General features: G+C 34.3%; 4 protein-coding genes and 1 long non-coding RNA gene across 7 annotated transcripts; 2 read left to right on the top strand and 3 right to left on the bottom strand.

Annotated features, from left to right (window-relative positions):
- Nucleotides 1-3,311: 3,311 nt before the first annotated feature.
- Nucleotides 3,312-7,575, top strand: NAC028 (NAC domain containing protein 28). 2 transcript variants are annotated; one of them, XM_011040030.1, is made up of 7 exons: nt 3,312-3,446; nt 3,627-3,921; nt 4,968-5,245; nt 5,359-5,691; nt 5,880-6,341; nt 6,434-6,512; nt 6,619-7,575. In XM_011040030.1, the coding sequence occupies exons 2-7, from the start codon at nt 3,768-3,770 to the stop codon at nt 7,341-7,343; spliced, it is 2,031 nt and encodes a 676-aa protein (XP_011038332.1). In that variant the 5' UTR covers nt 3,312-3,446; nt 3,627-3,767; the 3' UTR covers nt 7,344-7,575. The 2 variants fall into 2 exon arrangements, with proteins under 2 accessions (XP_011038332.1, XP_011038331.1); XM_011040029.1 differs by having other exon boundaries at nt 3,312-3,452.
- Nucleotides 7,576-9,540: 1,965 nt separating this feature from the next.
- On the top strand, nt 9,541-14,313 carry LOC105135237 (plant/protein). The gene is made up of 11 exons (XM_011040027.1): nt 9,541-9,951; nt 11,723-11,825; nt 11,965-11,978; nt 12,315-12,533; nt 12,738-12,809; nt 12,909-12,998; nt 13,312-13,350; nt 13,424-13,528; nt 13,621-13,786; nt 13,880-13,989; nt 14,077-14,313. The coding sequence occupies exons 1-11, from the start codon at nt 9,730-9,732 to the stop codon at nt 14,158-14,160; spliced, it is 1,224 nt and encodes a 407-aa protein (XP_011038329.1). The 5' UTR covers nt 9,541-9,729; the 3' UTR covers nt 14,161-14,313.
- LOC105135239 (ALA-interacting subunit 3-like) lies at nt 14,314-18,253 on the bottom strand. Its single transcript, XM_011040028.1, has 8 exons — nt 18,070-18,253; nt 17,522-17,580; nt 17,340-17,414; nt 17,120-17,236; nt 16,924-16,994; nt 15,218-15,518; nt 14,770-15,059; nt 14,314-14,644 (listed from the first exon to the last, which is right to left on the bottom strand). The coding sequence occupies exons 1-8, from the start codon at nt 18,155-18,157 to the stop codon at nt 14,584-14,586; spliced, it is 1,062 nt and encodes a 353-aa protein (XP_011038330.1). The 5' UTR covers nt 18,158-18,253; the 3' UTR covers nt 14,314-14,583.
- Nucleotides 15,975-16,917, bottom strand: LOC105135238 (uncharacterized). Its single transcript, XR_844146.1, has 2 exons — nt 16,155-16,917; nt 15,975-16,100 (listed from the first exon to the last, which is right to left on the bottom strand). It is a non-coding gene; the product is annotated as an uncharacterized LOC105135238 (long non-coding RNA).
- A 1,373-nt stretch (nt 18,254-19,626) lies between the features above and the next one.
- On the bottom strand, nt 19,627-24,012 carry LOC105135236 (sucrose synthase 5-like). Of its 2 annotated transcripts, XM_011040025.1 has the most exons (14): nt 23,640-24,012; nt 23,082-23,236; nt 22,805-22,997; nt 22,606-22,724; nt 22,316-22,532; nt 22,132-22,227; nt 21,878-22,051; nt 21,493-21,776; nt 21,129-21,353; nt 20,474-21,040; nt 20,250-20,388; nt 20,050-20,129; nt 19,899-19,928; nt 19,627-19,818 (listed from the first exon to the last, which is right to left on the bottom strand). In XM_011040025.1, exons 1-14 carry the CDS (start codon nt 23,862-23,864, stop codon nt 19,803-19,805), a joined length of 2,520 nt encoding a protein of 839 aa, XP_011038327.1. In that variant the 5' UTR covers nt 23,865-24,012; the 3' UTR covers nt 19,627-19,802. The 2 variants fall into 2 exon arrangements, with proteins under 2 accessions (XP_011038327.1, XP_011038328.1); XM_011040026.1 differs by lacking the exons at nt 19,627-19,818; nt 19,899-19,928 and having other exon boundaries at nt 20,046-20,129.
- Nucleotides 24,013-24,325: the final 313 nt, after the last annotated feature.

Genomic DNA, 24,325 nt, shown 5'->3' with positions numbered 1-24,325 from the left:
CTCTCTCTGCCTTTCCCCCCCCTCTTTCTTTACTCAGCTTTGATGGAAGAGCTACCCGATATTGACTCCTTTTTAAGAGCTTGACTGAACATATATTTCTATAGGCTGATTGATTGTGTTGATTTAATTTTTTTTTAATTTATTAGATGATTTAGTGACTCTTGTGTCGTCTTTCCTTAATTTGTCTTTTCTAATGCTAAATTAAGGGGGAAAACTAAATCCTTCTTTTATTAATTTTTATTTTAATTCTCTTTTTTCTTTATAAAAAACAAAATTAAAGGGATAAAAAACTTATTTTCGAAGAAGAAACAAGTAAATGAAAAGGATAAGGAAGAAGAGTAAAGCATAAATAATTGAAGCCCAGAAAGGAGGAAAAGAACCAAAAGAATGATTGGTGTGAAGGAAAAGCATGCATGGGACAGGAGAATCATTTGTCAACACTTGCAAAAAAGAATCAAGAAGGCTACAAGTGATCCCATTTTGCCACGTGGAGGCTTTTCTTCACGTGGCAAAGATGGCCCCACATGACCCCTTCTGGACCCCAGCCTATCGATCATGTGGGACCAGTCTGAATTTTCTGCAAGCTTGGCGGCTAGGGAATGGCCTGCAGGTGCTAAAGTTCCAGCTTCGATCCTCAAGCTAATTCTTCAGAAATCTTATTCATTGAGTAATATTTTAAATGGGATCCCCTAGTTTAATTTATTAAATCTTTCAAACAAAAGAAAAAGATTCAAGGAAAATCTTTTGTTAAAATTCTCTTTGTTGATCAATTTAGTTGATCTTAGTAAGTAGCACCTTTAACCATGTTAATAATTGAAAACAAGATAAAAAAAAAAAGCTACATATTGAAGTTCTGCCTATTTATTATCTTGAGATTAAAGAGATGAAGATAATTAAGAGATAAAAAAAATATGTTTCTATATCATTTTTATTTTAATATGAAAAAAATTCTTTCCAAAACTATTTTAAAAATAAATTTATTTTTATTTCTTTTTCTTCATCTTTCTCATTTATCATGATTAAAGCATTTCAATCTACTTGATTAACTAATATTTTTTCTTAAATAAATGCTATTTATTGATATATAGTCATTGTTGTGATTTTTCAATTTGATTGACGTGTGTACTCTAATTAAACATAATGCATTATTTAATGTAGGTTGTTCCGAAGAGTATTTATTTATATTATACAACTCGACTCAATATTGTTAAAGTTAGTTAGTATAAATATTATAAATGATGGTAAGTTAAAATTTTCAATAAATTACTATTATAGATTTGGTGTAGGTTAAGATATTTAAAACCAGCTCAACTTGATCCAACTCTCATAGCTTATTTAAGTGTAATTAAGCAATGCTAGAAAGTTTTTGATATAAATAATGTTTTTCTCATTAACTAACTAAAAATATTAATAAAAAAATAAAGAACTTTGTTGTGATTTTAGGTATTAATTTCATATTTTTATATATTTATCTTTTTTTATCATTGGATTAATTTTACAAACAATTCAAATATAACTAAAGTAATCTATCTAGTTATTTGTCTTTGTAGGTATTTTTGTTATAGAATAATAAAAAAATAAATAGTTTTATATGTCTAACTCATGAATATTTATAATATTCATATAAAAAAATTATTCCAACTCACTCGGGTCTAAATTTTTTTTGAATAAATCAAATAAATAATTTATAAAATATTGGAAATTAAGTTGGTTATAGTTATAAATCCAAACCCAAACCAACTATATATGTCCTTCCTAGAAGTAATAATGCATATTGTGAAAGTGATATTATATTCAAGAGGGTCTCTCGAACGAATAATTACTTGTCAAGATGTGTTATTTTGGAGGTGCTGGAGACCAGCAGATTGAAGCCATCTCCCATTTTTTAAAAACACATGAAACAATAAAATAAAATAAAAACACATCTCACATAGAGATACATCTCGAATAACAAAAAAAAAATTAAGTTGGGAGTATTTTGAAGCTCACTCGCATCACGCAGCGGTAAGGGAAGCAAGGATTTTGTGTTGGGTGTTAATTTCGCAGTGGAGAAGAGAAAGATAATGAAGAAATAGAAAAGAAAGAGATAGCTAGTTGCTGCTGGTAAATTATTGAAACCAGTTACTAATAGCAAGCTTTGGCTGGTAAGTTATTGAAACCTTTTTCAATAGATAAATATTCAGTTGATAATTCATTGAAAACTTTTAACAAAGAGATGTTTTAGATGCTACTTGGCTGGTAATCTTTCTTTTTCTTGGTGACTTTTTTACCAACTTTTTTGTAATAATTTTTTGTTGTTGGTAAAAGGTTTTCTAGATAGTGTATGATATTATTTTAAAATAAAAAAAATATTTGGTTGAAGAGATAGAGACAAAAATATAAAAATAAATGTTTATGGAATAACTTTGAAATAATTTTTGTATCTTTAAAACAAGAAGTACAGAACACGTGTTTTTTTTTAATTATTATCTTGTATTTTATATCTTGAGATATTAATCAAAAACCACTCTATAAATTAATAATAGCCTAATTTATTTGCTAGAGCATTGGTTTGGTTGCTAGTCTTTTAAAAATAAACACCAATCGATTTACAAGTAAATGTAGTGATTTGTTTAGGCTAGTAAGTTTGCTACAAATTAATTAAAACTCTTCCTTACAGAGAGTTGGTCCGAAAAGGGAAAGTGGATGAACAAGTTGCATGTCTACTTACATATGAATCCACCTCGTCAAGATCAGTGTCTTAAATCTCCATTAAAAGAGTAGTATCACCTTCCTTTATTTGTGTTGTGGATTTCTTGTACAACAATCTGAATGGAGAAAGACAGAGAGAGAAGAAACCCCACCATGCATGTCCCTTTTCACAAGAGATTACATCACAAACTTTAACACAACTTTTCGGCGACAAGAATTGATTCTAACAATTTACGAAGAACATTGGATCATGAAGTAGTTTAAAGAGGCAATACAGCATGGCATTTTACGACGACCCAACAAGGAAAGAAGCATGTGAAACCAGACAGCATTTTCGGTTAAGAAATGTAGCCGAAATTCGATTGGGACAGTTTTTCGTTAAGGTATAACAGTAGATACTTAATCCAACATGAAAAGGGTGGCAATGCATCAAACTATAGGTATACTGTCATGTGGAGTTGAGATTCCAAGAAAGGACAAGGACGAAGCATGGGATAATTGGAGAGATTGAGGGAGTAAAATTAGCTTGAATTGAAAGATAACAAGAATCATTTGATGGGAAAAAACAATTGAAAAGGGTTTGGTGTGACAAAACAGCACCTCCTTTTGCTTTTTCTTCTCCTCTTTTTGTTCTTATATCAAAACCCCATCCAGCTCCCTCATTTTCGCTCTCCCTCCAGCTTGTGGTGATCTTAGCTCTCTAGCTAGATAGCTAGCCATCTTCTCTGGCTTGCCTTTAGGTCTTCTTCTGCCTAGTTAAGGTCACGTCTCCCTTCCTCCCATGTGTGTCTTGATCGTGCACAATACTTTAGGGTGCACGATCATGACATCTAAATTAACGATCCTCGATTTTTCTTCCACTGTTCAATTGCTTACTTAAGAGCAGATTAATTCAAGACTAACTTTGTGTCTTACATTTGATTGCTTGCGTGCAGAGACTTGTTGTACAGTTGTTGATTATATTTCCAACAAGGGCTGGTCTCATTTTTTGAGAAGGAGACTAGTAGTATTTTTCACATCCATATAGATATTTCTTAATCAAGGTCAGAAGAAGTTTTAAAGGAAATCAAAGAGAGATGGCTCCTGTTTTGCCTCCTGGTTTTCGTTTCCACCCTACCGATGAAGAACTTGTTGCTTACTACCTCAAAAGAAAGATCAATGGACACAAGATTGAATTAGAGATCATCCCTGAAGTTGATCTCTACAAGAGTGAGCCATGGGATTTACCAGGTATTATATCCTCCCCTCTCCATCTCATCACTCCTTTTCTTGCATCACACTTCTATATAATTTGAGTCCTCAAAAACACACTCACAAAAAAAAAAAAACCTAGCTCCCTCATTAGCTAGGTTGCTTCTTCATGAATTTGAGAGTTTCAAAGAATGATCCATTAATTACATGAACCAAATAAAGATTGAGTGAACAGAAGGGTAAAGAATATTGAGGGAAAAGAAAATATATAAACCGTAGTTTTTTTTTCCCTCTTTCTTTGTATGGTAACCTTGGCACATATATATGAGTACTGTTGTAACTCTTTATTGTCTTTGATTGCTACTAGGGCAGACCATTATGAAAACATCCTAGTTTAATTTTCAGGCTTTCTTGAACCCAGCAATTTGGATAGTATGAGAATCAAGGTTGTGGATCTTTCATCCATCAAAACATACTGATTTTTTCATGCAAGGAAAAGAAAGTGAGTGCAAGAAACTAGCCCAAATACCTTTTCCAAAGGAAGAGACAGGGAATGAGTTCAAACACTCTTTAGGGACTCTTCTTCTTCTTTTTGTATGTTTATAAATCCATTGATCATGCTTTATTGCTAAAAGTATTTTATTAACATAAAATATACACGAAACAAATATATATTTTTTGTAGGAAAAGGAAGTGTACTTGGGACTATAAGCCATATGGTCCCTCCATCTTTAGGGTTCCTATTGTGAACAGGAAGTTGTTTTACCAAAAGATTTCCAAGTCAAAAAGCTCTTGAAGAAAGGAATAGAATGCATTGGCAAGAGATATTTTTAAGTTTCCATACATGTAAAGCTTTGGTTGCATTACTTTAAAGGAATATTTCCTAGTTTTCTACGATTATCCTTTTCATTCTTCCATCTAGATGCTTATATCAATAAAAAGAAAATGTGTTTAAACATGTGTGTAAGTAGAACATGTTTAAATATTATAATCAACATGCTTAATCCTTCGGCAATTATTGTTCACTTGACATAATTTCCATCTAAATGTGATGAATTTAACTTGAGTATTGAAACAAATCGTAGGAAAATCATTGCTACCTAGCAAAGATCTAGAGTGGTACTTCTTTAGTCCTCGAGACCGCAAGTATCCGAATGGATCAAGGACTAATCGAGCTACTAAAGCTGGGTACTGGAAGGCCACAGGCAAGGATAGAAAAGTGAACTCCCAAATGCGTGCTATAGGCATGAAGAAAACCCTAGTTTACTACAGAGGTAGAGCCCCCCATGGAGCTCGAACAGGTTGGGTTATGCATGAATATCGCCTGGACGAACGCGAATGCGAAACTAATTCCGGCTTGCAGGTGCCCCTCATTTCCTCATCACCCTTCTCTTCATTTTATTTATTTATATTTAAATGGAATGAAAATCGGAATATGATTTGATTGGTGAACTTCTCCTATTATAACTTATGCAGGATGCATATGCACTTTGTCGTGTGTCGAAAAAGACTACAACCATCCCAAAGATTGGAGAGCATTATGTGTCTACGACATACAGAATGCCTTGTGAACATTCTTCTAGCATTGAGCTATATTCTGATCATGGAAGATCCGAGGAATTTGAGAGCTCTAATTATCCTATGCATAAAAATGTAGATACTTGCTCAACCAGCTATCGTGCCAATATTGGATCCCCTCTTGACATCAGTGAATCAAGGAATGGAAAATGGGCACCATCCATGGATGGATTTGGCATGTCACCTTCACAATTTCCAAGTCATTCAACAATTCCTTACCCACCACCAAAGGTAAGAAATTATTCAATGTGATTTTCATAGACATAAACTAGTTAAATTGGCAGATGGACAGTGGCGAAAAAATGTTAAAATATGCTGCAAAGATTTAATCCTTCTCCCCTTTAGAGTAGTTTAAAAGAAATCAATTTTTCTTCTCTGTTATCTTGCTGTGTTTACGTGCATTTAATTGGTTTTGGCAGGTTAATATGGCACTAGAATGTGCAAGGTTGCAACATAGATTCATATTGCCTCCATTGGAAGTGGAGGATTTCCCTCAAGTTGGACTCGCTGACATAAAAGTGATGCAACAACCTTCCATGCCAGAAAGCACAAGCACTCATCAGACTGATATTTTGCAAGAAATTCGTTCAGTTGCTCATGCATCCCAAGAACTGATAAATCAGTCTAGTTTCCAAAACACATGGGGTGGAAACTACGCCGCTACCGATCATGATTTCACTTTCATGGATGGGAAGAATGTTCAACATAATATGTTGAGTGACATGATGATGAACTCCACTAGATGGGCAGAAAAATACTGGATTGACCCCAGTACAAGCAGCAGGTCTATAGAGATTAGTGACCTAGATGAGACATTCAAGACAGAGAGTATGGTAGAAAACTTGAGATGGGTTGGAATGTCAAACAGTGACCTGGAGAAGGTATGCATTTTTTTTTATCTTTGCATAAAATTAGCTTTGCATTTTCACTCCTAGCTAAAGAAATATGACTCAGTCCTCTCCATCTTGGACAGAGTTTTATGGAGGAAACCAAGATTGTGCCAATAGAAAATATTTCAAGTTTCAGAAGTAGGGAAGAGCATGAAGTCCAAGGTAATTTTCCCATGCCCTTAATCCAATCATAGCTCTACTTAATTTTTAGTTTTTGTCCTTCTAATCTTACTGATCTTTTTTTTTTTATAACTTTCTTTACTTGCAGGAGAAAATGGACATGCTGATGACCGCATGGGATTCAATGATAGTGAAGATTTTTCACTTGGATTCATCAATGATGAGCCTAATGATGATACATTTATAGATGAGAGTAATGTGGATGATTTGACTAGTTCACCGAGCTTTGAGGTTGTGGAGGATATCAAAGTTAATCATGGACTTTTCGTTTCAACTCGCCAAGCAACTGAGACATTCTTCCACCAATTAGTCCCTTCACAGACTGTTAAGATCTACCTGAATCCAGCGGCGGTGACCAGTAACTTCTCCATAGAGAAAGCAGACAGTACAAAAAGCTATGGCAAAGAAACAACCATCAGTACTGCAAAGGAAAACTTCGTTGGAAGCAAATCATCAGTTCAATATCCTTGGAGGAACTTAGCAAGAAATGTTGTTTGTTTGATTGTCATTATCTTGATGCATTGTTTCTACCTAGGAGAAAATGTGGAAAATGGGAGATTAATGGATGGATTCATGGGAAGTGGACGTGTAGGAGAGGAAGGTTGTTGCCCTAGCAAAAATATCAAGCCAATGATGAAGCCTGTAGGAAAACTAATCAAGTGGGATGACAATAAGAAGGAAAAAGATTTGGTTGTTACCATAAGAGGTGGTGGAGGGAGTAAATTTGGTGTGTATATGAAGAAGCTAGGGCTATTTCTAACCATTTCTTTTGCTCTCTGTACCATATTGGTAAACCATTCCATGACCCCTTGACTTGATTCCTGATCTTATTTTACCATCTAACAGTTGTTGATTTGGGTAAGGCATTAAACTTTGCCTTCTCTAATGTTGGAGTCTAATGTATTCTATATAATACATAAATATATACACATATACCTTTGTATTCTATAATGTATTCTACAATCTATACTTAAACTTATAGCTAGTAATTGAACAATTGTAACTGAATTTAGATTAATGGAAAATTTCTAATCTTTTCTGTCAAGTTTGATCTTATGTATGTCATCTCTATAGTTATTTTTAGTTAATATTCCAAGACAAAAAATAAAATAAAAACCCAAATATAGAAGAATGAATCTCTATATTTTCGAACTTTCAAAACATGAGATATAAAAGGCAATCTATTCTTTTTCTTAATTTTTTGTTTCTATTTTTTCTGTCTTGAAACTGTAAGCACACCAGCTAACAATGTTACAGCTAATTCTTAGCTTAACTATACTTCTGCAATATTCCTCTTTATGTCAAATTTGGCCTGTAATATGAAATTTGGATGCACTCATTTCGCTTTCTTATGCGACTGGAATCTTTAGGACTATCAAACACTAAGGACAAAAGAAATTAAAAGTTAAAAAATGGTAAATCTGCAGAGACTGTTTCTACAGTTGACAGGAAAAAAAAAGAGACTCATCTCATTGTTTAATTTGTTCAAGAAATGAGAACTTTGTCGCTGGATCAGTACACTGGAAATTCAAGATACATAAATGAATCACTTCTATATTGCCCTTGATGATCACATCGAGCATTCAAAACCAATAAATCAACCTGTCCCGTTTATGCAGCACATGACAAAGTCATCTTGACAAGACACAAGAAGTCAGAGAGAGAGAGAAAAAGGAGAGGTTAATGCTTGTGAATGAGTGGGAGCGAACTGTGTATGGAGCCAAATAATATTCTAACAATAGTCACCCTTTTTTAAGAGAGATCATGGTAGCTCCACCTCCCCTGAATTTTGCTTTCTTTTTTTTAAAATTATACACATACAAAAAGAAAAGAAATGTAACCTGTGAACATACAGTTGGATTGAGCCATAAAACTGTTAAAAGTATTGATACCACACTAATATCCATAGCCATCGGTTTTTCATATTATTATACTTGGTCCAACTCGACAAATCTGTTAATATTTAATAGATTTAGTCGACCAATCTATACCCAAATCTTGAATAGAAAAAATTAAGAAAGCAAGTATTAATGTCACATTACTGTATGTGGGGCTGGAGGCCTTCGACTATAATCTATTTGATCCTTCCCATTTATGGCACCATAGCTAGCTATGGTGACCTTAGCTCATTTCAGCATCAATTATTGAATCTTACATGCCATGAAAGACCCCAACAAGCCTTGAATTCGAGTGTTTAAGTAGATGAACCGTAAATGGTGTTTTTCTTTTCTTTTGGGATCGGAGTTGCAAGTGGTGGTGGACAGCACATGGGAAGGGAACGGATCACGTCAAGATAGAAAGAGCCCACAAGTTACAAAGCAGAAGGCTTGAAAACAAGATGACAAATAGCCAAAGAAGGCAAAATGGGTTCACGGGGTGACCGACTGTTTGTATCTAATTAATAAAGAATAATCTATTCTTTAGTCCCTAGGCTTTAAACATGACTACAACTCAGTCCTTCATGTTTGTAAATATAAAATTTGGTCCCTTCACTCCTTTTGATTGTCCTCTTGTAAAACCTCATGTTGGTTTTTTAGAGCTTAATCAAAGCTAACCAATTTATTATATCAAAATGATATTATTTAAGCATTTTTTCTTATAAGAAAACCTTCAAACTGCATCATTAATTTGAAGTGTTTTTTGAAATAAAAACCCAATTTAACTTGTCATCTAAGTTTTTAAAACTTAGATCTGAGATAAAGATATATCATTTAATTACATGAAAAAAAATGTATCTACCATTTATAAATTTAGATTATTTGAGAAAAAACAAACACAATGAAAGTTTATAGAAAAAGAAATTCAACACATGTTTTAAAAAAGATGGCTGTCAACAAGAGTAGAGGAACCGGCTTGTAGGTTTTCAAACATGAAGAACTAAGTTATAACTTCATTCAAAAACCAAGGACTAAAGAATAATTCACTGATAGCAAATCCACTCAACCACACATCACATGCCAACAAGTTTCTCATCAAATAATTCACTTCCTATGTTCACCTCTACTGTCCCCCCCACAGCCATTAGCCCCGTGCCATTCCAAAAGCTGCAAAACTTCTCTCTCTCACAGACACAGACACCTAGGTTTGGTACATAGCCCACAATACATTTTTTTTCTAAATGCTAATATACTACGAGCTAGAGCTCAACTGTTGTAGATAGGAACTGGGTTTTGTTTCTTCTTCACTGATCAATCACATCATGTCTTCTTCTTCTTCGTCTTCTTCTTCTTCTCTCAGGGTCCAAATTATCTCTGTGTTGTTCCTTTGTGGATTGCTTCAAGGTGCAAATGCTGCAAGCTCCAGAGTCATTGTAAGGAACATATCGAAGACAGAGGATGCTGTGAACTTCCATATATATTATGGACAGACCTTCAAAGTCATCAAGAATGTTGTTGATGGCAAGAGCTACCTTCTCATTCAGGTAAATATATAGTTAATGTCTAATCATATTTTTTCTGTTCCTCCATTAGTAACTACATAAAATTCCAAACTGCTTTTGTTGGTAAGATATATTGATGAAGCAGCTCTAGCCACTGGTTCTTCTTAGGATTAAAATATTGGTAAAATGTTTTTTGAGTTTTTCAAATTATGTAAGGTATGATCATGGTTATTAAACTTGTCCGGGTCAATCCAAGTTTCAAAAAAAAAAATGAGAGTTGACTAGTATATTGTCAAAAATCTAAATTGAACTGCAATTCAATCAAATATTTATTGACTTTTTTTTTAAGAAACTTCTTTTCATAAAATAATATGATTTAAAAAAATAGATTAATCTGTTTAACATGTAAATTAAATCTTATCTCGAATGGATAATCATATTAAATTTAATAATTGTCGTTATGATACTAAAACTCCATGAATAATAAGAGCACAGGTAATCTGTTTTTAAACATTCAAAAGGATGTTTAATTAATGGGGTAATAGCGATCCTATATAATTCTTAGAGCAAGTATTATGAGCTAGTTATCCCATTTCTGGTGAGTGATTCATATGTAGGTTAAGTAAACCCTAATCAAATAGTACTTTCAGATTGGTTATTGGAAAATAAAATATTAGTTAGTATAGTTAATTTCATTAATTAATTTAGCTAGTATAAATACCAAACAGGGACTTTAGTGTGGACCTAATTAATAAGATACAACCATAGATTAGCTAGTTGGGTTCAAATTAAGCCTTTTGGCTGCCGCAACTAACCCTCCAAAAAGACAAGACCACCTAGGCCTAACCGAAATAAAACATGCAAAAAAAAATAATAAAAAAATATTTGCTCTAAAAATTTAATTACAGTAAAACTATATTAATTTATGTTCTTATTTTTGGAGTCACATGGCTGCTCCACCCTTCTTTTTTTTCCGAGTGAAAAAGGCACATTTAATCATTTTTAGTAATATATAGATAGCATTTGATTATTGTTTTAATATTGAAAAAAATAAAGATAAATAAAATAAGGTGGACATGCCCGATACCTTTAAGACAAAAATATTCATTTTATAGATGTCCTGAAGACTATTTATTTTTATGTTCGGTGTTTGTTCATCCTACTAAACACACACATAAAATATATATTTATATATATATATATATAGTAACGTAAATTGAGAATGATATTTCAATCGGATCACAAGTTTTAAGTAAATATACTATTTAATAAAGAAATAAATAAATGTAAATAAATTTTTAATATAAATAAACAAAGTAAAACCAATAATATCAGAATTTTTGATCAACGCAGAACATGCTACTTAAATTTATTATTATATTAATTTTAAAATAACTTATTTTATATATATATATATATATATAGAATATCAATCAAATTCAATTATATTGATAATAAAATTCTATTTAAAAATGTAATAAAGATTAAGATTTAAAATGTTTTTTATTTGAAAATATATTAAAATAATAATTTATTAAATTTATTTTTTATATTCATACACTAAAACAATCTAAAGATACTAAAAAAATGTTTAAAAAAATTAAACAAATAATGTTTTAGCCATATTGTCAAAAACTCTCTAAATTTAACGTGTAGACAATGACATGTCATTTGATTTTATTAAACTTTTAGTCTATTATTGATAAAAAAAAAAAACAAAAAGATTTTAGCCTATAATAAAAAAAAAATATAGTAGATGATGCTATGGTTTCATGCAAATCCCTAATCCCTTACTTTCAATTGCAATTAACAGAATAATTCACGGATGGCAACAAGAACAAAATATTGCACCTCAAGGATCGAATCATTTGTCATCCCTTTGTCAAATTATTCAGCTGATACCTACTCCTTTCCAGGTACATTCTGTTACATATTTAAAAGCAAAAGCTAGAACGCAAGAAAAGTGAAGAAATATACTTGGTATATTTTTTTCATTTTTTATGCTATATATTCAGCTCATTTTTCTTATGCCACTTATTTTTTCCTGGTTTACAGTGTCCTTCTTCGAGGTGAGGATCATTGGCTTCTGTAAGTTGTAATTATCTTATGATCTTGATTAGGAGTTCCATAACAAGAGATGAATATATATATCAAGTTGTGTTTCGTGGGTGTCCTGATAGAGGAGACATAAACGTGTTTGATTGAAGTGATAGAGATAAAGATATAAAATAAATGTATTTATAAAATATTTTGAAGTAAATTTCTGTTATAAATCTCTTTGTCTTCATTATTTTTGTTGTTTTTTAAACACTGCTTTACTGAGTGTCCGACCACAAATCTGGTGGCAAATTGGCATTAATTTTTTTGTTTTTTATTTTGCTATATTTTTTTTTATCTGTCAACAGCTGCTAGGCTTACTCGGGAGTATGAAGGGCATTACATCAGATTCCATGGCTTCTGAATGTGCATTAAAGTTGTATGAAACAGGAGAAATAGAGATGATGAACAGGAGTGAGCCTCAGCAATTCTCAGAATTTGGTGCTCATTTTATCAGTGTAACAGACCAACCACAAGCATGCAATTTTGCCAACTTTGTTCCTTTAGTAGAGGATTACCCTCTCCAGGTAATAAATGCATAATGCCTCTTCTGAGAAAAGTTTTATTTATACATGTAAATTTCATTCAAGCCATACCAAATTTTGAACCGAAGACTCACACATTATAATTCTCAAATTCAATCACTGCGGAAATTTTTTCGGTATTAAATACTTATCAAAGCAAAGCTTGTATCGAAACTGCTGATTTAATACTTGTACTATACATGGCAGAGAGCAGAGTGGATAAAGTACTTGGGAGTTTTTGTAAACCTTGAGACAAGAGCCAACAAAGTATATGATGCGGTGAGTATGGCAGACCACCGTTATTTTATTGATGGGAGAAAAGTATTATTGCTTCTTTTATATTTGATTTGATGAGTAAAATTTTATTTCCTTCTGCAGATAAAAGAGAATTACTTGTGCCTGACTAAGGTTGCAGCAAGCAAAAATGGTTCCTTTAAACCCATTGTAGCTTGGATGCAGTATGATAGTGTTAGTATAGCACACTACCTGAACATGCATTTCTTTTTGTATTTTTAAGTCAATTGTGGAGGTTGTGTTTGGTAATTGTTTTATAATATAAAAAACAGGATAAAAAGGAACAAAAACGTATTTGATTTGAGAGATGAAAACTTGAATCTTTCTTGATCAATTTTAGAGTTATTTTTTGTCATTTCAAAACACAAGAACGTACAAGAAGACACGCCCTTTATCTCTATTTTTTCAAGACAAGAACCAAATACTATTTCATGGTTTCTTTATGATTAACTTGACCCTAATGAAATTGTTTTCTCTTGCTTTTCAGGGCATATGGTCCTTTACAAAGGAAACATGCAAGTTGAAGGTAACAGAAAACACAAATAATTAACCATTTCATGCTCTTTAATGTGGATGAGATGTATTAAACTTGAAAACAGTATGTGGAGGATGCAGGAGGAGAAAATATTGACAACTCTATCAATAAGATCACTTACAACACCTCAAATCCTGATGACTCTGAAGAATTGCATGCAATTCTATGTGTAAGTCCCTCTCGCTCAAAATCATATTTTCTGCTGGTTTCTAGTAATTATCAAGTCTTTCTAATTTGTCTCTAAAATTCATTTTCTTGTAGACTGTGGATGTAGTGATTGATGAAACGTATACTCCTGACCCTGTTGGCTACAATCAGTCAAGTTTCCTTCAAAACATAGGTGTTGATGACAATTCTTGTTTTGCCTTTATAGCAAATCAAAGCTTGTGGAGATATGATAAAAGAGTCCAAAACTTGACCACTCTTGGTAAGATTTAGTGCTACGTTTTTACTTCTTCCTGTACTGTATATGTGTTTTGACTGCCCTATCTGAGCCATCTGTTGCCCTATCAATATGAAGACTGGAATGATGGAGCAGTATCCCAACCTCAATTGGTTTTGGCAGATCTCATTGAGGTTTTGTTCCCTGATGGAAATTATTCAACAACATACTTTAGGAACATTGCAAAGGTAATGTACTTCTTTCACTATGAAACATACAAAAGCTGCACAAGAGTTTTATAATTCTGTAACAAGAATTTTACTCTCAATATGCAGGGAGAAGGGATTGTAAGCATTGATGCAAGCATGTGTGAAAGAGATATCTCCACCCCCTTGGAGCCCACAATACTTTCTTGCTGATGCATAATGCCCACAAAAGCACACAAGACATTGATTCACTCTTTTATAATATTTGTATCAAGCATTAAATGCTACTGATAATCTTTTTATAGCTCAGCAAATAATTTTCTTTAACTAGATGATTATTATGAAAGCAGACGAAAGGTGTGGGAAGGAGCTTAAATCAATTACATAAAATGGATTTAACAAACCAGTGTCTCATCTCAATGTCAAAAACCAAGCAAAAGGACAAAATGCAACAACGAAAATCAGCCTAACATATAATAAGTTAACAGCGTTGTGTAGTTGCATTTATCAGAAAACGAGGCTCTAGATTCCTGCATGGAACTGTTAATTTGAAGAGAGGAAAATGAAACCGGTGCAGGAGAATGGCAAGGAAGTGTTCCAATGAAGTTGTGAATGGACAGAGCATGGTTTCAGGTTTTAATTCATTTGTCCTGATGGATTCCTGTTCCAAGATAAGTAGGATGGATCACCAAGGGGCCTGCATAAAGCACATAAACCATCTCAAACAATCCCGATGAATATTTCCATCAAAGCTAGAAATATTTACTGTTGTTGGCACAGAAAAAAATCGAGCAATTAATAGGATTTTTGAACCATTCTCACCTTGGCTTGAACACATATACAAATACAAAGCATACTGCCAAGGACAAGCACAAGCCTCCAATAGCGATATAAGCTCTGCCCAGGAAACTATTTTTTCCACCTATCCAACTCGTGGTTGAAAGAACCAGCTTCTTTTTGCCTCCAAAACTGTAAGTATTATAATTATTCTCAATGGTAACCGTAATTGTAGTGTTAGCTTGAAGGTCCTTCTCTATCTTTCCATAAAGTTTTCTGAAGTTTGGCAGTGCTGCAGTACGCATCCATACAATAAGATCTACTTGTTCACTCAACTGTTTCAAGAAAAACCAGCAACTAGATAGATTTAGAAAGGGGAGAAGGAAAAGAATTACTTATGGAATGAAAAAAAGAAAGAGAAAACCAAGTAAATTTAATTGACAAGCTATATGAAAAGACTCGAACATGCAGGGAAGATGAGGGAGATACTTACAGGTATACTTGAATTGAGTTTTCCACCTCCAATTAAGCTTCCACTCTGGAAATTTTTAGGATAGACATCAGAACCAAATTTATGCTCCTGGTCACTTTTCCAGGCGATATTCTTTTTGCTGACATCTAAAACCTCTTTTTTTACCGAAAACCTGTATGTATCATTGAACAAACTCCATGCAACAAGGCCACAAGGAACAATTGGTTGCCCATTTGATGTGACAGCTTCCGGTTTGCAGGTTTCTGTGACACCTTCACTGGCCTTGCTTCGTAACTGTTTATCACTTCGACTTTTTACATATCTGTCAGCAAAATTTTCACATTTCAAATTGCAGAAGCATGTCAAAAGAACCCTAGCACAAGAAGATTCCTAAGCAGTACATTAATTACATGTGAAAAGCAAATTCAACTATGAGGAGGTTTCCACAATCAATGCAAAAATATCAGTAACTGGAAAATTTTCTTCAGGAAAAAAATTCATATCATAACAAAGTCAGAAAACCCAACATGTTTTAAAATTTCCAAGTGAAACTTTAATTCAAACTCCTACAAATTGCATCTTACCAAAAATGGAAATGCGACTACGGGCATAGATCAACAGAACAATCCAGACTCTCAAATGAAAAGAAGCAACCAATACAATGGTACAACTACTTTTTATCGTAAAATGGTCTACTTATGCACAAGTACAACATCACTTGCAATGCAGCCCATATAAACATGGTTTAATTGCAACTCCAACTTTTACCTTGACGATCTTTCTACTTTCCTTGCCATTCTAACGAATACAAATTCTGGGTTCTGGGATTTGTCAAAATGAAATTTTTCTGTGGTGATTTGCCATATAGCAAATTTCTAGCACCAAATTGAGGACTAAGATCTACCTTTTATAATCGAGGACTAAGATCTACCTTTTATAATTGAGGACTAAGATCTACCTTTTATAGAGAATAGCGAATGAAGGATCAAGCAGAAAAAAAATATAATCAAAGAGTGGTCTGTATTACTGGCAGACCATATCAACTACAGAGCTAAATTCAAATTTCAAAATCCATAAACAGCACAAGTGTGATTTGCAGGGGAATTCTCTGTGCATTCCGTGTGCCAGCCTAAACACAGATGAAACAAGGAAAAAGTGTTTGGTTAACAACCTTAGTTATGCTTTTGTACTTCTATTATCTTTTCTAAGTTGAGCAATCAATGGAACACTTTTGCTATTACAAATTCCCAGTTTCATCACCCGACTTGACAATCCACAAATGGTTTTGTGTTTCTTGTTCTTTTCATTACTCAAACCTAGATAGCAGCACCAAATGTTAATAGAACATGCCAAATGGAGAAAATTAAAGACCACAACAGGTAGCTGCTCTTCAATGAAAAGCCTTGGTGATATCACAAATGACAATAGTCTTTATAGATACATATTTATGATCACAATGAAGTCGATTTTCTAAAGGTGTTAAATGCATGTACCGCATTTGAAGGTCTTAAAAGTCCAAATCAGACAAAAAATTGATTCAACATATATACAATTAGCAGTTGTAACATCATATTTTCTGAGGGTGACAATTTGCTAAGAAAAAAGAGGAAAATAACATTTAAAAATATAATCCCTTATATGAATAAGAAAATTTATAGCCGAACATATACCTCACACCTTATAAGGATACAGAAAAAACACACAGCTGTAATATTTCTTCTACTCACCGACGGTGGTTCTGGTAAAAGTTATCAAGCTCGTAATAGATGAAAACAGGACTTTTCATGTGCTTTGGAACCTGAAATAATCTTCAGTCAATGCATCTTTGAAAAACAATGCAGCTTAGATTAAAAGAAGACAGACACAAATAAAAGAAGGAAGGCAAATTTCTTTAAGCACATGAAGTAAGGAAATTGGACTAACATTAATGGTCATTGTACAAGTCTTGTTGGTTTTGCTGGTTTGGATATAATGTAGACTGTTATTTCTATAATCAGGGGGGATACAATCTTTGTCATATCGCTCCACAATTTCCACCACCTACATGATGCCAGATGGGGAAAAACAAAAGAGCTTTAAGTTAGAGCCATCTACAAAACAACGCAGTTAGCAATATAGTCAAACAAGATTAAAATAAACTTACATGTTCTGATGCATACAAGGAAGCAAGGCCTATAGGGATAAACACAACTCCAACAACAATGAATGATGTAATGACCTGAAAACATTAAAAATAACAGTCCAAGTAATTAAAAAAACAAAGAACAGTACTACACTGAAGCAGAAGTCAAACAGAAATCAGTCGTGAAATATTCTAAACCATACCCATCCCGGCGTTAAAATAGGTTTACAAGCAGGGAGCTCTTGCTGTGTGAATCTAGAATCTGCATCCACCAAAGCCAAACAAACATATGCTCAGGAAATTCTCCACTCGTAAAACTCATTGAATAAAACAACACAATTCAGCCCATAATTTGATTTTCAAAATCCAGCACCCCAGATTAAAATTAAAACACCAGCATTTCAACAGGTGAAAGCATCAAATTTACCAGATTAAAAAGGCAATGCAGGTAATTATATATATAAAGGACGAAAATTTTAACAAAAACCATTTGTTATTTACCAAAAAATAAAACCATATCCCAGATTTGCCACCAAAAACACAATGACAAACCTCCCTAAAGCAATCAACTTTACATTAACAAACAAAAACCGATTTCAAGAAAATAAAAAAGATTCAGACTTTCCCAAATGCCAACAAGATGTACATAAAGGGTAGTGATAATTCAAACCAAGTCAATACAGAAACCACCCAAATCATAAATTGGAACACATCGAATTATAAAAAAGAAAAGAAAGATGGGTTTTCATACAATTGGGTTTCTTGTTCTTTTTGGCAGAAACAGCAGCAGGAGAATCATCCTTGCCTCCACCGCCAGAGCTTGTGGCTTCTCCTATCATGGCTTTGTGTTTTTTTAATCTCACCAAACAAAGCCTCAACGTAAAAATAAAATATCAGTTACTATATTGATTGATATTTTTGACAAAGTGAAAGCAAAAGGACATCTCGATTTTTTCTTTTTTCTTTCTCTTTCTATTTCTATTTCTCCCCTAATATTTTATGATTAATTATTTTAAATTTTAGCTATTTTTTAAGGTTATTTTAGTTGTCTCTTTGCTTTTTATCGGCGAAAAAACAAAAACAAAATAGAAAAAAAATCCATTCTCAACAAGAAGAAAAGAAAGGAAAAGGAATAATCCTCTTTTTTCACCAAAAGAAAAGAGTTAGGTGACATGAGTAGAACCACGGTTGGATGACTTTTGGATTTTTGTTGATGTGGGCTAATTGACAAAATATTCAGGCTTAGATCCAATCATGAGCCCAAGCCCAAGCCCATCTGATGGATTACAGTTCATGGAATTCTGCTGAAAATATTGATGCACTGCTCTACCAAATACTGGTTTGAATCTAATTTTGAATTCACATGCGTTAATGTTGAATATGTTCTGGTTTTTTTATCTGAACCTATTCAATATTTCAGCTAAGTGTTGACTCCAGTAAAAAGTCTTTTACTTTTTTACTGTTCTAGCCTCTTTTTTGCGTTTGAAATAAAATTTGATTATGTTTTGAAAATATTTTTATCTTGGAAAAATATTAAATGGTTTTAATACGTTAATTTATAAAATAAAAAATCTAAAAAAATTATATTTTTAAACAAAAAATGCTTTTAAAAATCAACTCTGACGACACAGTTTAGTTATATTTATTATTTGCAGCACGTGGAAAGACCTCTGCTATCATTTGGTCCCAAAGCTTCCATGAAGCTGAGAGCAGTTCCAATCAATGCTTGCAACGTATTTGGTGATTGTAATTACAGTTGTCCTGAATCTGATAACATTCAGAATTAGTCTTCTTTTTTTTAATGCAAAACCTTTTCTGTTTCCTGTTTCCTTGTTGCAGGAATTAAGATTATGTTCTCATTTGATTAGTGAATTTGGCTCTGAAAGCTCCACAATGACAACTGATGGTGCTTTTAGCTCATCATGGCTAAACAGTCTGTCAAAATTAATGGATTCTCCATTGTTGTCCCATGAGAATGGTCCCGAAACAGTAAGTGTTGATAGATTTAGCTAGCCTGGAAGTAAGCTATCTTGTTTTTTCAAGATGGTGGAAAATTTCTGTAATATGTTATTGTTAAACTTGGTTCTCTACACCTCTCCTAAATGAAGAGGGAAAGGGGGGCAACACAGCCTGTAAGCTTGTTGCACAAGCATGCTCAAGGATGAAATGGAAATATTAGACAGGGGGCTTGCACATGGTGGACAATGATTATCCTTTATGAAGGGCCATTGAATTTCTTGTTGCTTCGACGAGTAGGTAAACTTCTTGTTACTGTTAAAGCACTATTATTAATCAATTGAAAACCATCTCACTCTGAATTTATTAGTTGTACACATTCCCATTTATTTATTTTCTTTTCAGTGATAGACTGAAATTGAATTGTGAAAGTAGAGGATCAAACAATACGGAAAAACATAACACTTAACAACAATATCAGGTGGCACAGGATGCCTGCTATGCTGATCCAAGCTTCCTTATTGCAGCTTAAGCTCCGAAAAACCTGAAAGCAGGACAAAGATAATATGAGTTCCTTTATTGCAGTATCCATAGAAATTAGCTATTCGGGTTTGTAGTTCATACTTCTGCCATCGCGACTGAGTTCGTTTCACGCTGCATTGTCAAAATATGCAAGTTAGCTTGCATAAAATGTTAGAAAAGTGAAAAACTTATTTTGTATAATAAAAAAACTATTCAGAAAATAATTGTACTTGTAGAGAATCAACTTCCCTACCTTGCACTGGGCTGCGTTCTGGCTGCTGGCTCTGAGACTGGTGTTTGAGCTTCTTCAGTTGGGATAGGCACTCTCTTTACCTGCAAGTTTCACGTGAGGAACCAATGAAGATTTTCAATAGTTATTATTATTGATTGTAAAGCTGTAAGCAGAGAGTAGAGAGTGCACGCCATGGTGGCATGTAAGTAGAGAGCGCATACCAATTCCTTGAATTTAAGATTAAAGAACAACTGGATGTATCTCTGCTTGGCTAGTTTCTGCTCCTTGTTGAGCTGCCTCCAGAAACTATACATGTTACCCATGTTCAACAATTTGTTTGCATAGATCTTCCATGTATAGCTACAAAACAAAGTGAATAAGGTTTCGGTTAGTAAACATAAGCGCGCAAGAACACAAGGATGTTGTCTGCGACAAGGGTAGTTACCATTCATTTATCCGTTTCAACCCCTCCACTGAATACTTATTCCAGTGTCCGGGATCCACCTTGCACTTCTCAAAGAAATCAGCGATAATGTTGCTCGACTCATCTCCATTTTTTGGATCAATATGAAATCCTGAGATCCCATCGACGATGATTTCAGACGGGCCTCCTTGATTGGTTGCGAAGGTGGGCAATCCGCAGTTCATAGCCTCGATGACTGTGAGTCCAAATGCTTCATAGAGAGCAGGCTGCACGAAAGCTCCCTTTGTATCAGCGATACAACGGTACAGTTCTCCATTGCGCTTCCTATCGGTCTGAGCTGCTATCCATCTGATCTGACCCTTGAGTTGGTACTTCTCCATCAATTCATGCATCTTCTTTATTTCAGCCATTTCTTCTCTGTCTTTAGATTTGTTTGGATCAAAGAATCCACCAACTATAACAAGATTAACTAAACCTCTGAGTCTCTTGTTCTTCCCATACCACTCGGTTAGTCCAGTAAGGTTCTTCACTGTATCGAGCCTTGCCATTGAGAAGATAATAGGCTTCTTCTTGTCCTCTAGATATCCGCTGTTGTTTAAATAAGTTCATATAAGATGCTGGGTTGTTCTAATTGCTCTCAATGACAATCTAAAGTAAATGATTTCTGAGTACTTACATGTGTTCGTCATTGACCACTTTGCTAAACAACAATTCTTCAATGTCAGGATTAAACTGCGTGAATCGACTCTGTTTCTGTGTGTGTGGGAAATAGACAGATTGGTCAGCTCCGGGTGCAGCAATGTTAAACTTTGGATCAAAGACATTGACACCGGAAACAACTCTACAGAGCCCTGGCAATGTGAATGCAGCATGGCTCTCATACTGTCCAGGTCTATCTTTGCTGCAATAATATAACATAGGGTTTCAATACATTTTTATAGGATAGTTTTGCTCTGATATTCAGCGGAAGAAATTTGGAATCACTTGACAAACTATGGTTTAAAACAGAATCATTCAGAGAAGTGTAGACAATATCTAACCTTCCTGCAATCTCTTGATATGTACTTGCTATGACGAAATCTGTCGCATTCATTGCAACTATATCAGCCATAAACTGGCATGGGAAGTGATACTTAGAGTCGAATTCCTTCCACTTGAGATCAGAATTTTCGTACTTCGTCTTCTCCAAAGCATGTGCAATAGTTGCCTGAGTTATCCCAAGTTTACTAGCCATGAGAGTTGCTGCTAAATTCCCATCAGTGTAGTTTCCAATGATGAGATCTGGCTTTCCTTCCATGAGGTCTAAGATCTTGGTCGTAACTTCCTGATATAAAAACAGATAAGTACATTCAGTGATAACAGGAAACCCCCAGAACACGAATGAAGAAAGATTTAAAATGAATCATGTGACGGTTCAAAATATGCCTGGGTAAACTTCTCGATATAGGGATAGACATCGAAACGTGAAACCCACTGGCGGAGGACCCTATTTTCTACCCTAAATGGCACCCTGAGGATGTTTGAATACTTGGTGCCATTAATCGCTTCGAATTCCAGGTTGCACGTTGTTCCCCGAGCATCAGGAATGAGTCGCGTGACCTGTTTAGGCAAGAACATGATTAGACAGACTCCTGCAACCCTGGTTGGATTAGTCACTCCTTGAGGACTGGTGAACTTACCACAACAATTTGAGGTTTCACATTTAGGCCTTGTTGCTTAATCCTAAGAAGCAATTCCTCTTCCAAGGCTTTCACTTGATCTAGAATGTAGACCACCTGTTTAGAGTAGTTGCACAGGTTTGTGATCAAGAATATCAAGTACCAGTAAACTTGTTTTACTACAGTAGGGAATTGAAATTCATACCTGTCCGCCTGTATCTGGCAAACCGAGGACATCTGCTTGACCGAAGTAGCCATGAGGAGAGAAAATGACTACATTAAATACTGTTGGTAGCCTGCTAAGAAATTTCTCCATGTTCATTGGATCCGGTGCTTGGAGTACTTCTGAGAGACATCTCATTGTCTCCTTCACTCTTTCTGCAGTATCACCCCACCCCTTCTCGAAGCCCCATTCTTTGAAGCTGTGAAACGAAGAACATCAATTTCCAGGGTCTACATTGTGAAATTTCAGTGTCTGATGGCAAAAATATTCACCTTATCTCAAAACTGTGATATGGGGTGTCCTTGGCAAGTCCTGAGAGGTAGACTTCAGCAACTATCAATGCCATCTGCAGCTTTCCGACGGTGCCAAGGGTCTCATTTATCATAAGTTTCTGCAAATTCAGAGGCATTAGAAAATCAAATACTCATGCATTGCAATCCTGAATAGAAAATGAAATTGTTTCTCTCGTACTTCTCCTTGACGATTCAGAGATAGCAAGTAATCCACCAGAGGCTGAGCATTCTCCAGGCGGCCGCTTAGCTTTGAAGTTACAAACTTTGAAACAAAACCAAGCCCATTCCCAATGGAAGAACTTAAGGTCAAGTGAGGCAAAGAGAAATCAAATGCACCGAAATCAACTTCCAAAGCATTAGCATCCTTTGCCCTGCAATGACAACATTTTTTTTAGTAGAAATCTACAGGGAAAACCTGGTGTGATACTGACTGGACAGAAGAGTGCATAGCATACCAGTTCTCATCATATATCATTTCTTTGAATTTCAAGTAGTCTGTAACAGTGATGCCCTCTACTGAAAGATTAGCAGAGTTCACCTTCACATGTTCCCAAAATCCGGGGCTTGGTCTTATGGAAAAAGCTACATATGGTGGATTAACAACTGCTTCCTGCAAATTACATGTGATTTCTCTTAGAAAATAAAATTTATGACGCTGCTGTATAGAGATGAGACTCAAACTCGAGCCCTCACTTTTATTTTACAAGAGTACCAATGAGCTACAAGCTGCCCATAAGTTGAGACAATATAGGAAGATAGATACAGAAACATAAAATAAATTTATCTTTGAAATAGTTTTAGAGTAAATTTTTGTCGTTTCAAAACTAGAAGAACATAGAAACATGTCTTCGTTGTCTCGATTTTTTTGTTTGTTTGTTTCTAAACAATAAACAAACTCTACATAAGAATAACATTATACTAATTTCTTAATTTCAAGGGTAAAAAATAAAACCCATGAGAGTTAAAGGATGAAGTTGTCTCTTACCAAGAAGAAAGGACCAGAGAATACAAACCTGAATGGAAAACCAAATGTCCCCTAGTAAACCTTCGAAGACCCTAGTTCTTTCAACCTGATCATCAATAACATTCTCCATCTCATCAAGTAATTGTTGAAGCTTCATTGTTCTCCTTCCCTTCTCTACGTACTTGGCAAAACATTTCTTCATGTGATACCTGCTTTGTTTCAAGGCTTCTGGCATGTTGTCAGCTATGGAGTCTGACCTCTTCAAGGTTGCCATTCTGTAACAGCACTTATTTTTTGTAGCAACACGAAGTTTTGAAGGAAAGGAAATGATCACGAAATGCTTTTTGATCAACTCCTCTTTAAGACAACCAATTTATAGAGCAATGGCAGGTGTTTGATTGATGCATGAAAATGGGTTTGCTTCGGTTGTAATCAAATGATTGGCTTTGAGACTTAACTTTTTTTTTTTTTAGGAAACAGGTCGATGGAGGATAGGTGATAGAAGAGGAAAAGGAACATTCTTAGTAAAGAAAAAGGAAAGGAAAAGAAAGGAATTTTAAGAGGTACGCAGAGATTCTTGGTTATAAAAGAGATTAATCAAAGCAGTCCTCAATATTCTTTTCTTTTCGAGTTCCTAAGATAGCAACTGGGAATTCACAGAAAAAGAAAGAAGAGAAGGAAGGAAGGAAAGGTAGCTAAGGTCTTTCTTTGTTTTTGTTTTTAATTTTAATATTT

The sequence above is a fragment of the Populus euphratica genome, unplaced genomic scaffold (genome assembly GCF_000495115.2).
Source record: "Populus euphratica unplaced genomic scaffold, PopEup_1.0 scaffold72.1, whole genome shotgun sequence".
In the NCBI taxonomy this organism is placed as follows: Eukaryota; Viridiplantae; Streptophyta; class Magnoliopsida; order Malpighiales; family Salicaceae; genus Populus; species Populus euphratica.
Note: the sequence above shows the minus strand (reverse complement) of the source record. Positions and strands in the feature narration are given on the sequence as shown.

Bases quoted from the DNA above. Each gene is read 5' to 3' on its own strand.
- NAC028 (XM_011040030.1), top strand. From the start codon at position 3,768: ATGGCTCCTGTTTTGCCTCCTGGTTTTCGTTTCCACCCTACCGATGAA. The intron at 6,342-6,433 runs GTATGCATTTTT...CATCTTGGACAG, and splicing joins CAAACAGTGACCTGGAGAAG to AGTTTTATGGAGGAAACCAA. The intron at 6,513-6,618 runs GTAATTTTCCCA...CTTTACTTGCAG, and splicing joins GGAAGAGCATGAAGTCCAAG to GAGAAAATGGACATGCTGAT.
- LOC105135237 (XM_011040027.1), top strand. From the start codon at position 9,730: ATGTCTTCTTCTTCTTCGTCTTCTTCTTCTTCTCTCAGGGTCCAAATT. The intron at 9,952-11,722 runs GTAAATATATAG...TGCAATTAACAG, and splicing joins AGAGCTACCTTCTCATTCAG to AATAATTCACGGATGGCAAC. The intron at 12,810-12,908 runs GTGAGTATGGCA...TTCCTTCTGCAG, and splicing joins CCAACAAAGTATATGATGCG to ATAAAAGAGAATTACTTGTG.
- LOC105135239 (XM_011040028.1), bottom strand. From the start codon at position 18,157: ATGATAGGAGAAGCCACAAGCTCTGGCGGTGGAGGCAAGGATGATTCT. The intron at 16,995-17,119 runs GTTAGTCCAATT...AGATTATTTCAG, and splicing joins CTTGTACAATGACCATTAAT to GTTCCAAAGCACATGAAAAG. The intron at 15,519-16,923 runs GTGAGTAGAAGA...TTTTGCTGACAG, and splicing joins TTTTACCAGAACCACCGTCG to ATATGTAAAAAGTCGAAGTG.
- LOC105135236 (XM_011040025.1), bottom strand. From the start codon at position 23,864: ATGGCAACCTTGAAGAGGTCAGACTCCATAGCTGACAACATGCCAGAA. The intron at 22,052-22,131 runs GTAAGTTCACCA...TTGCCTAAACAG, and splicing joins TGAAACCTCAAATTGTTGTG to GTCACGCGACTCATTCCTGA. The intron at 21,041-21,128 runs GTAAGTACTCAG...TTTAAACAACAG, and splicing joins GTGGTCAATGACGAACACAT to CGGATATCTAGAGGACAAGA.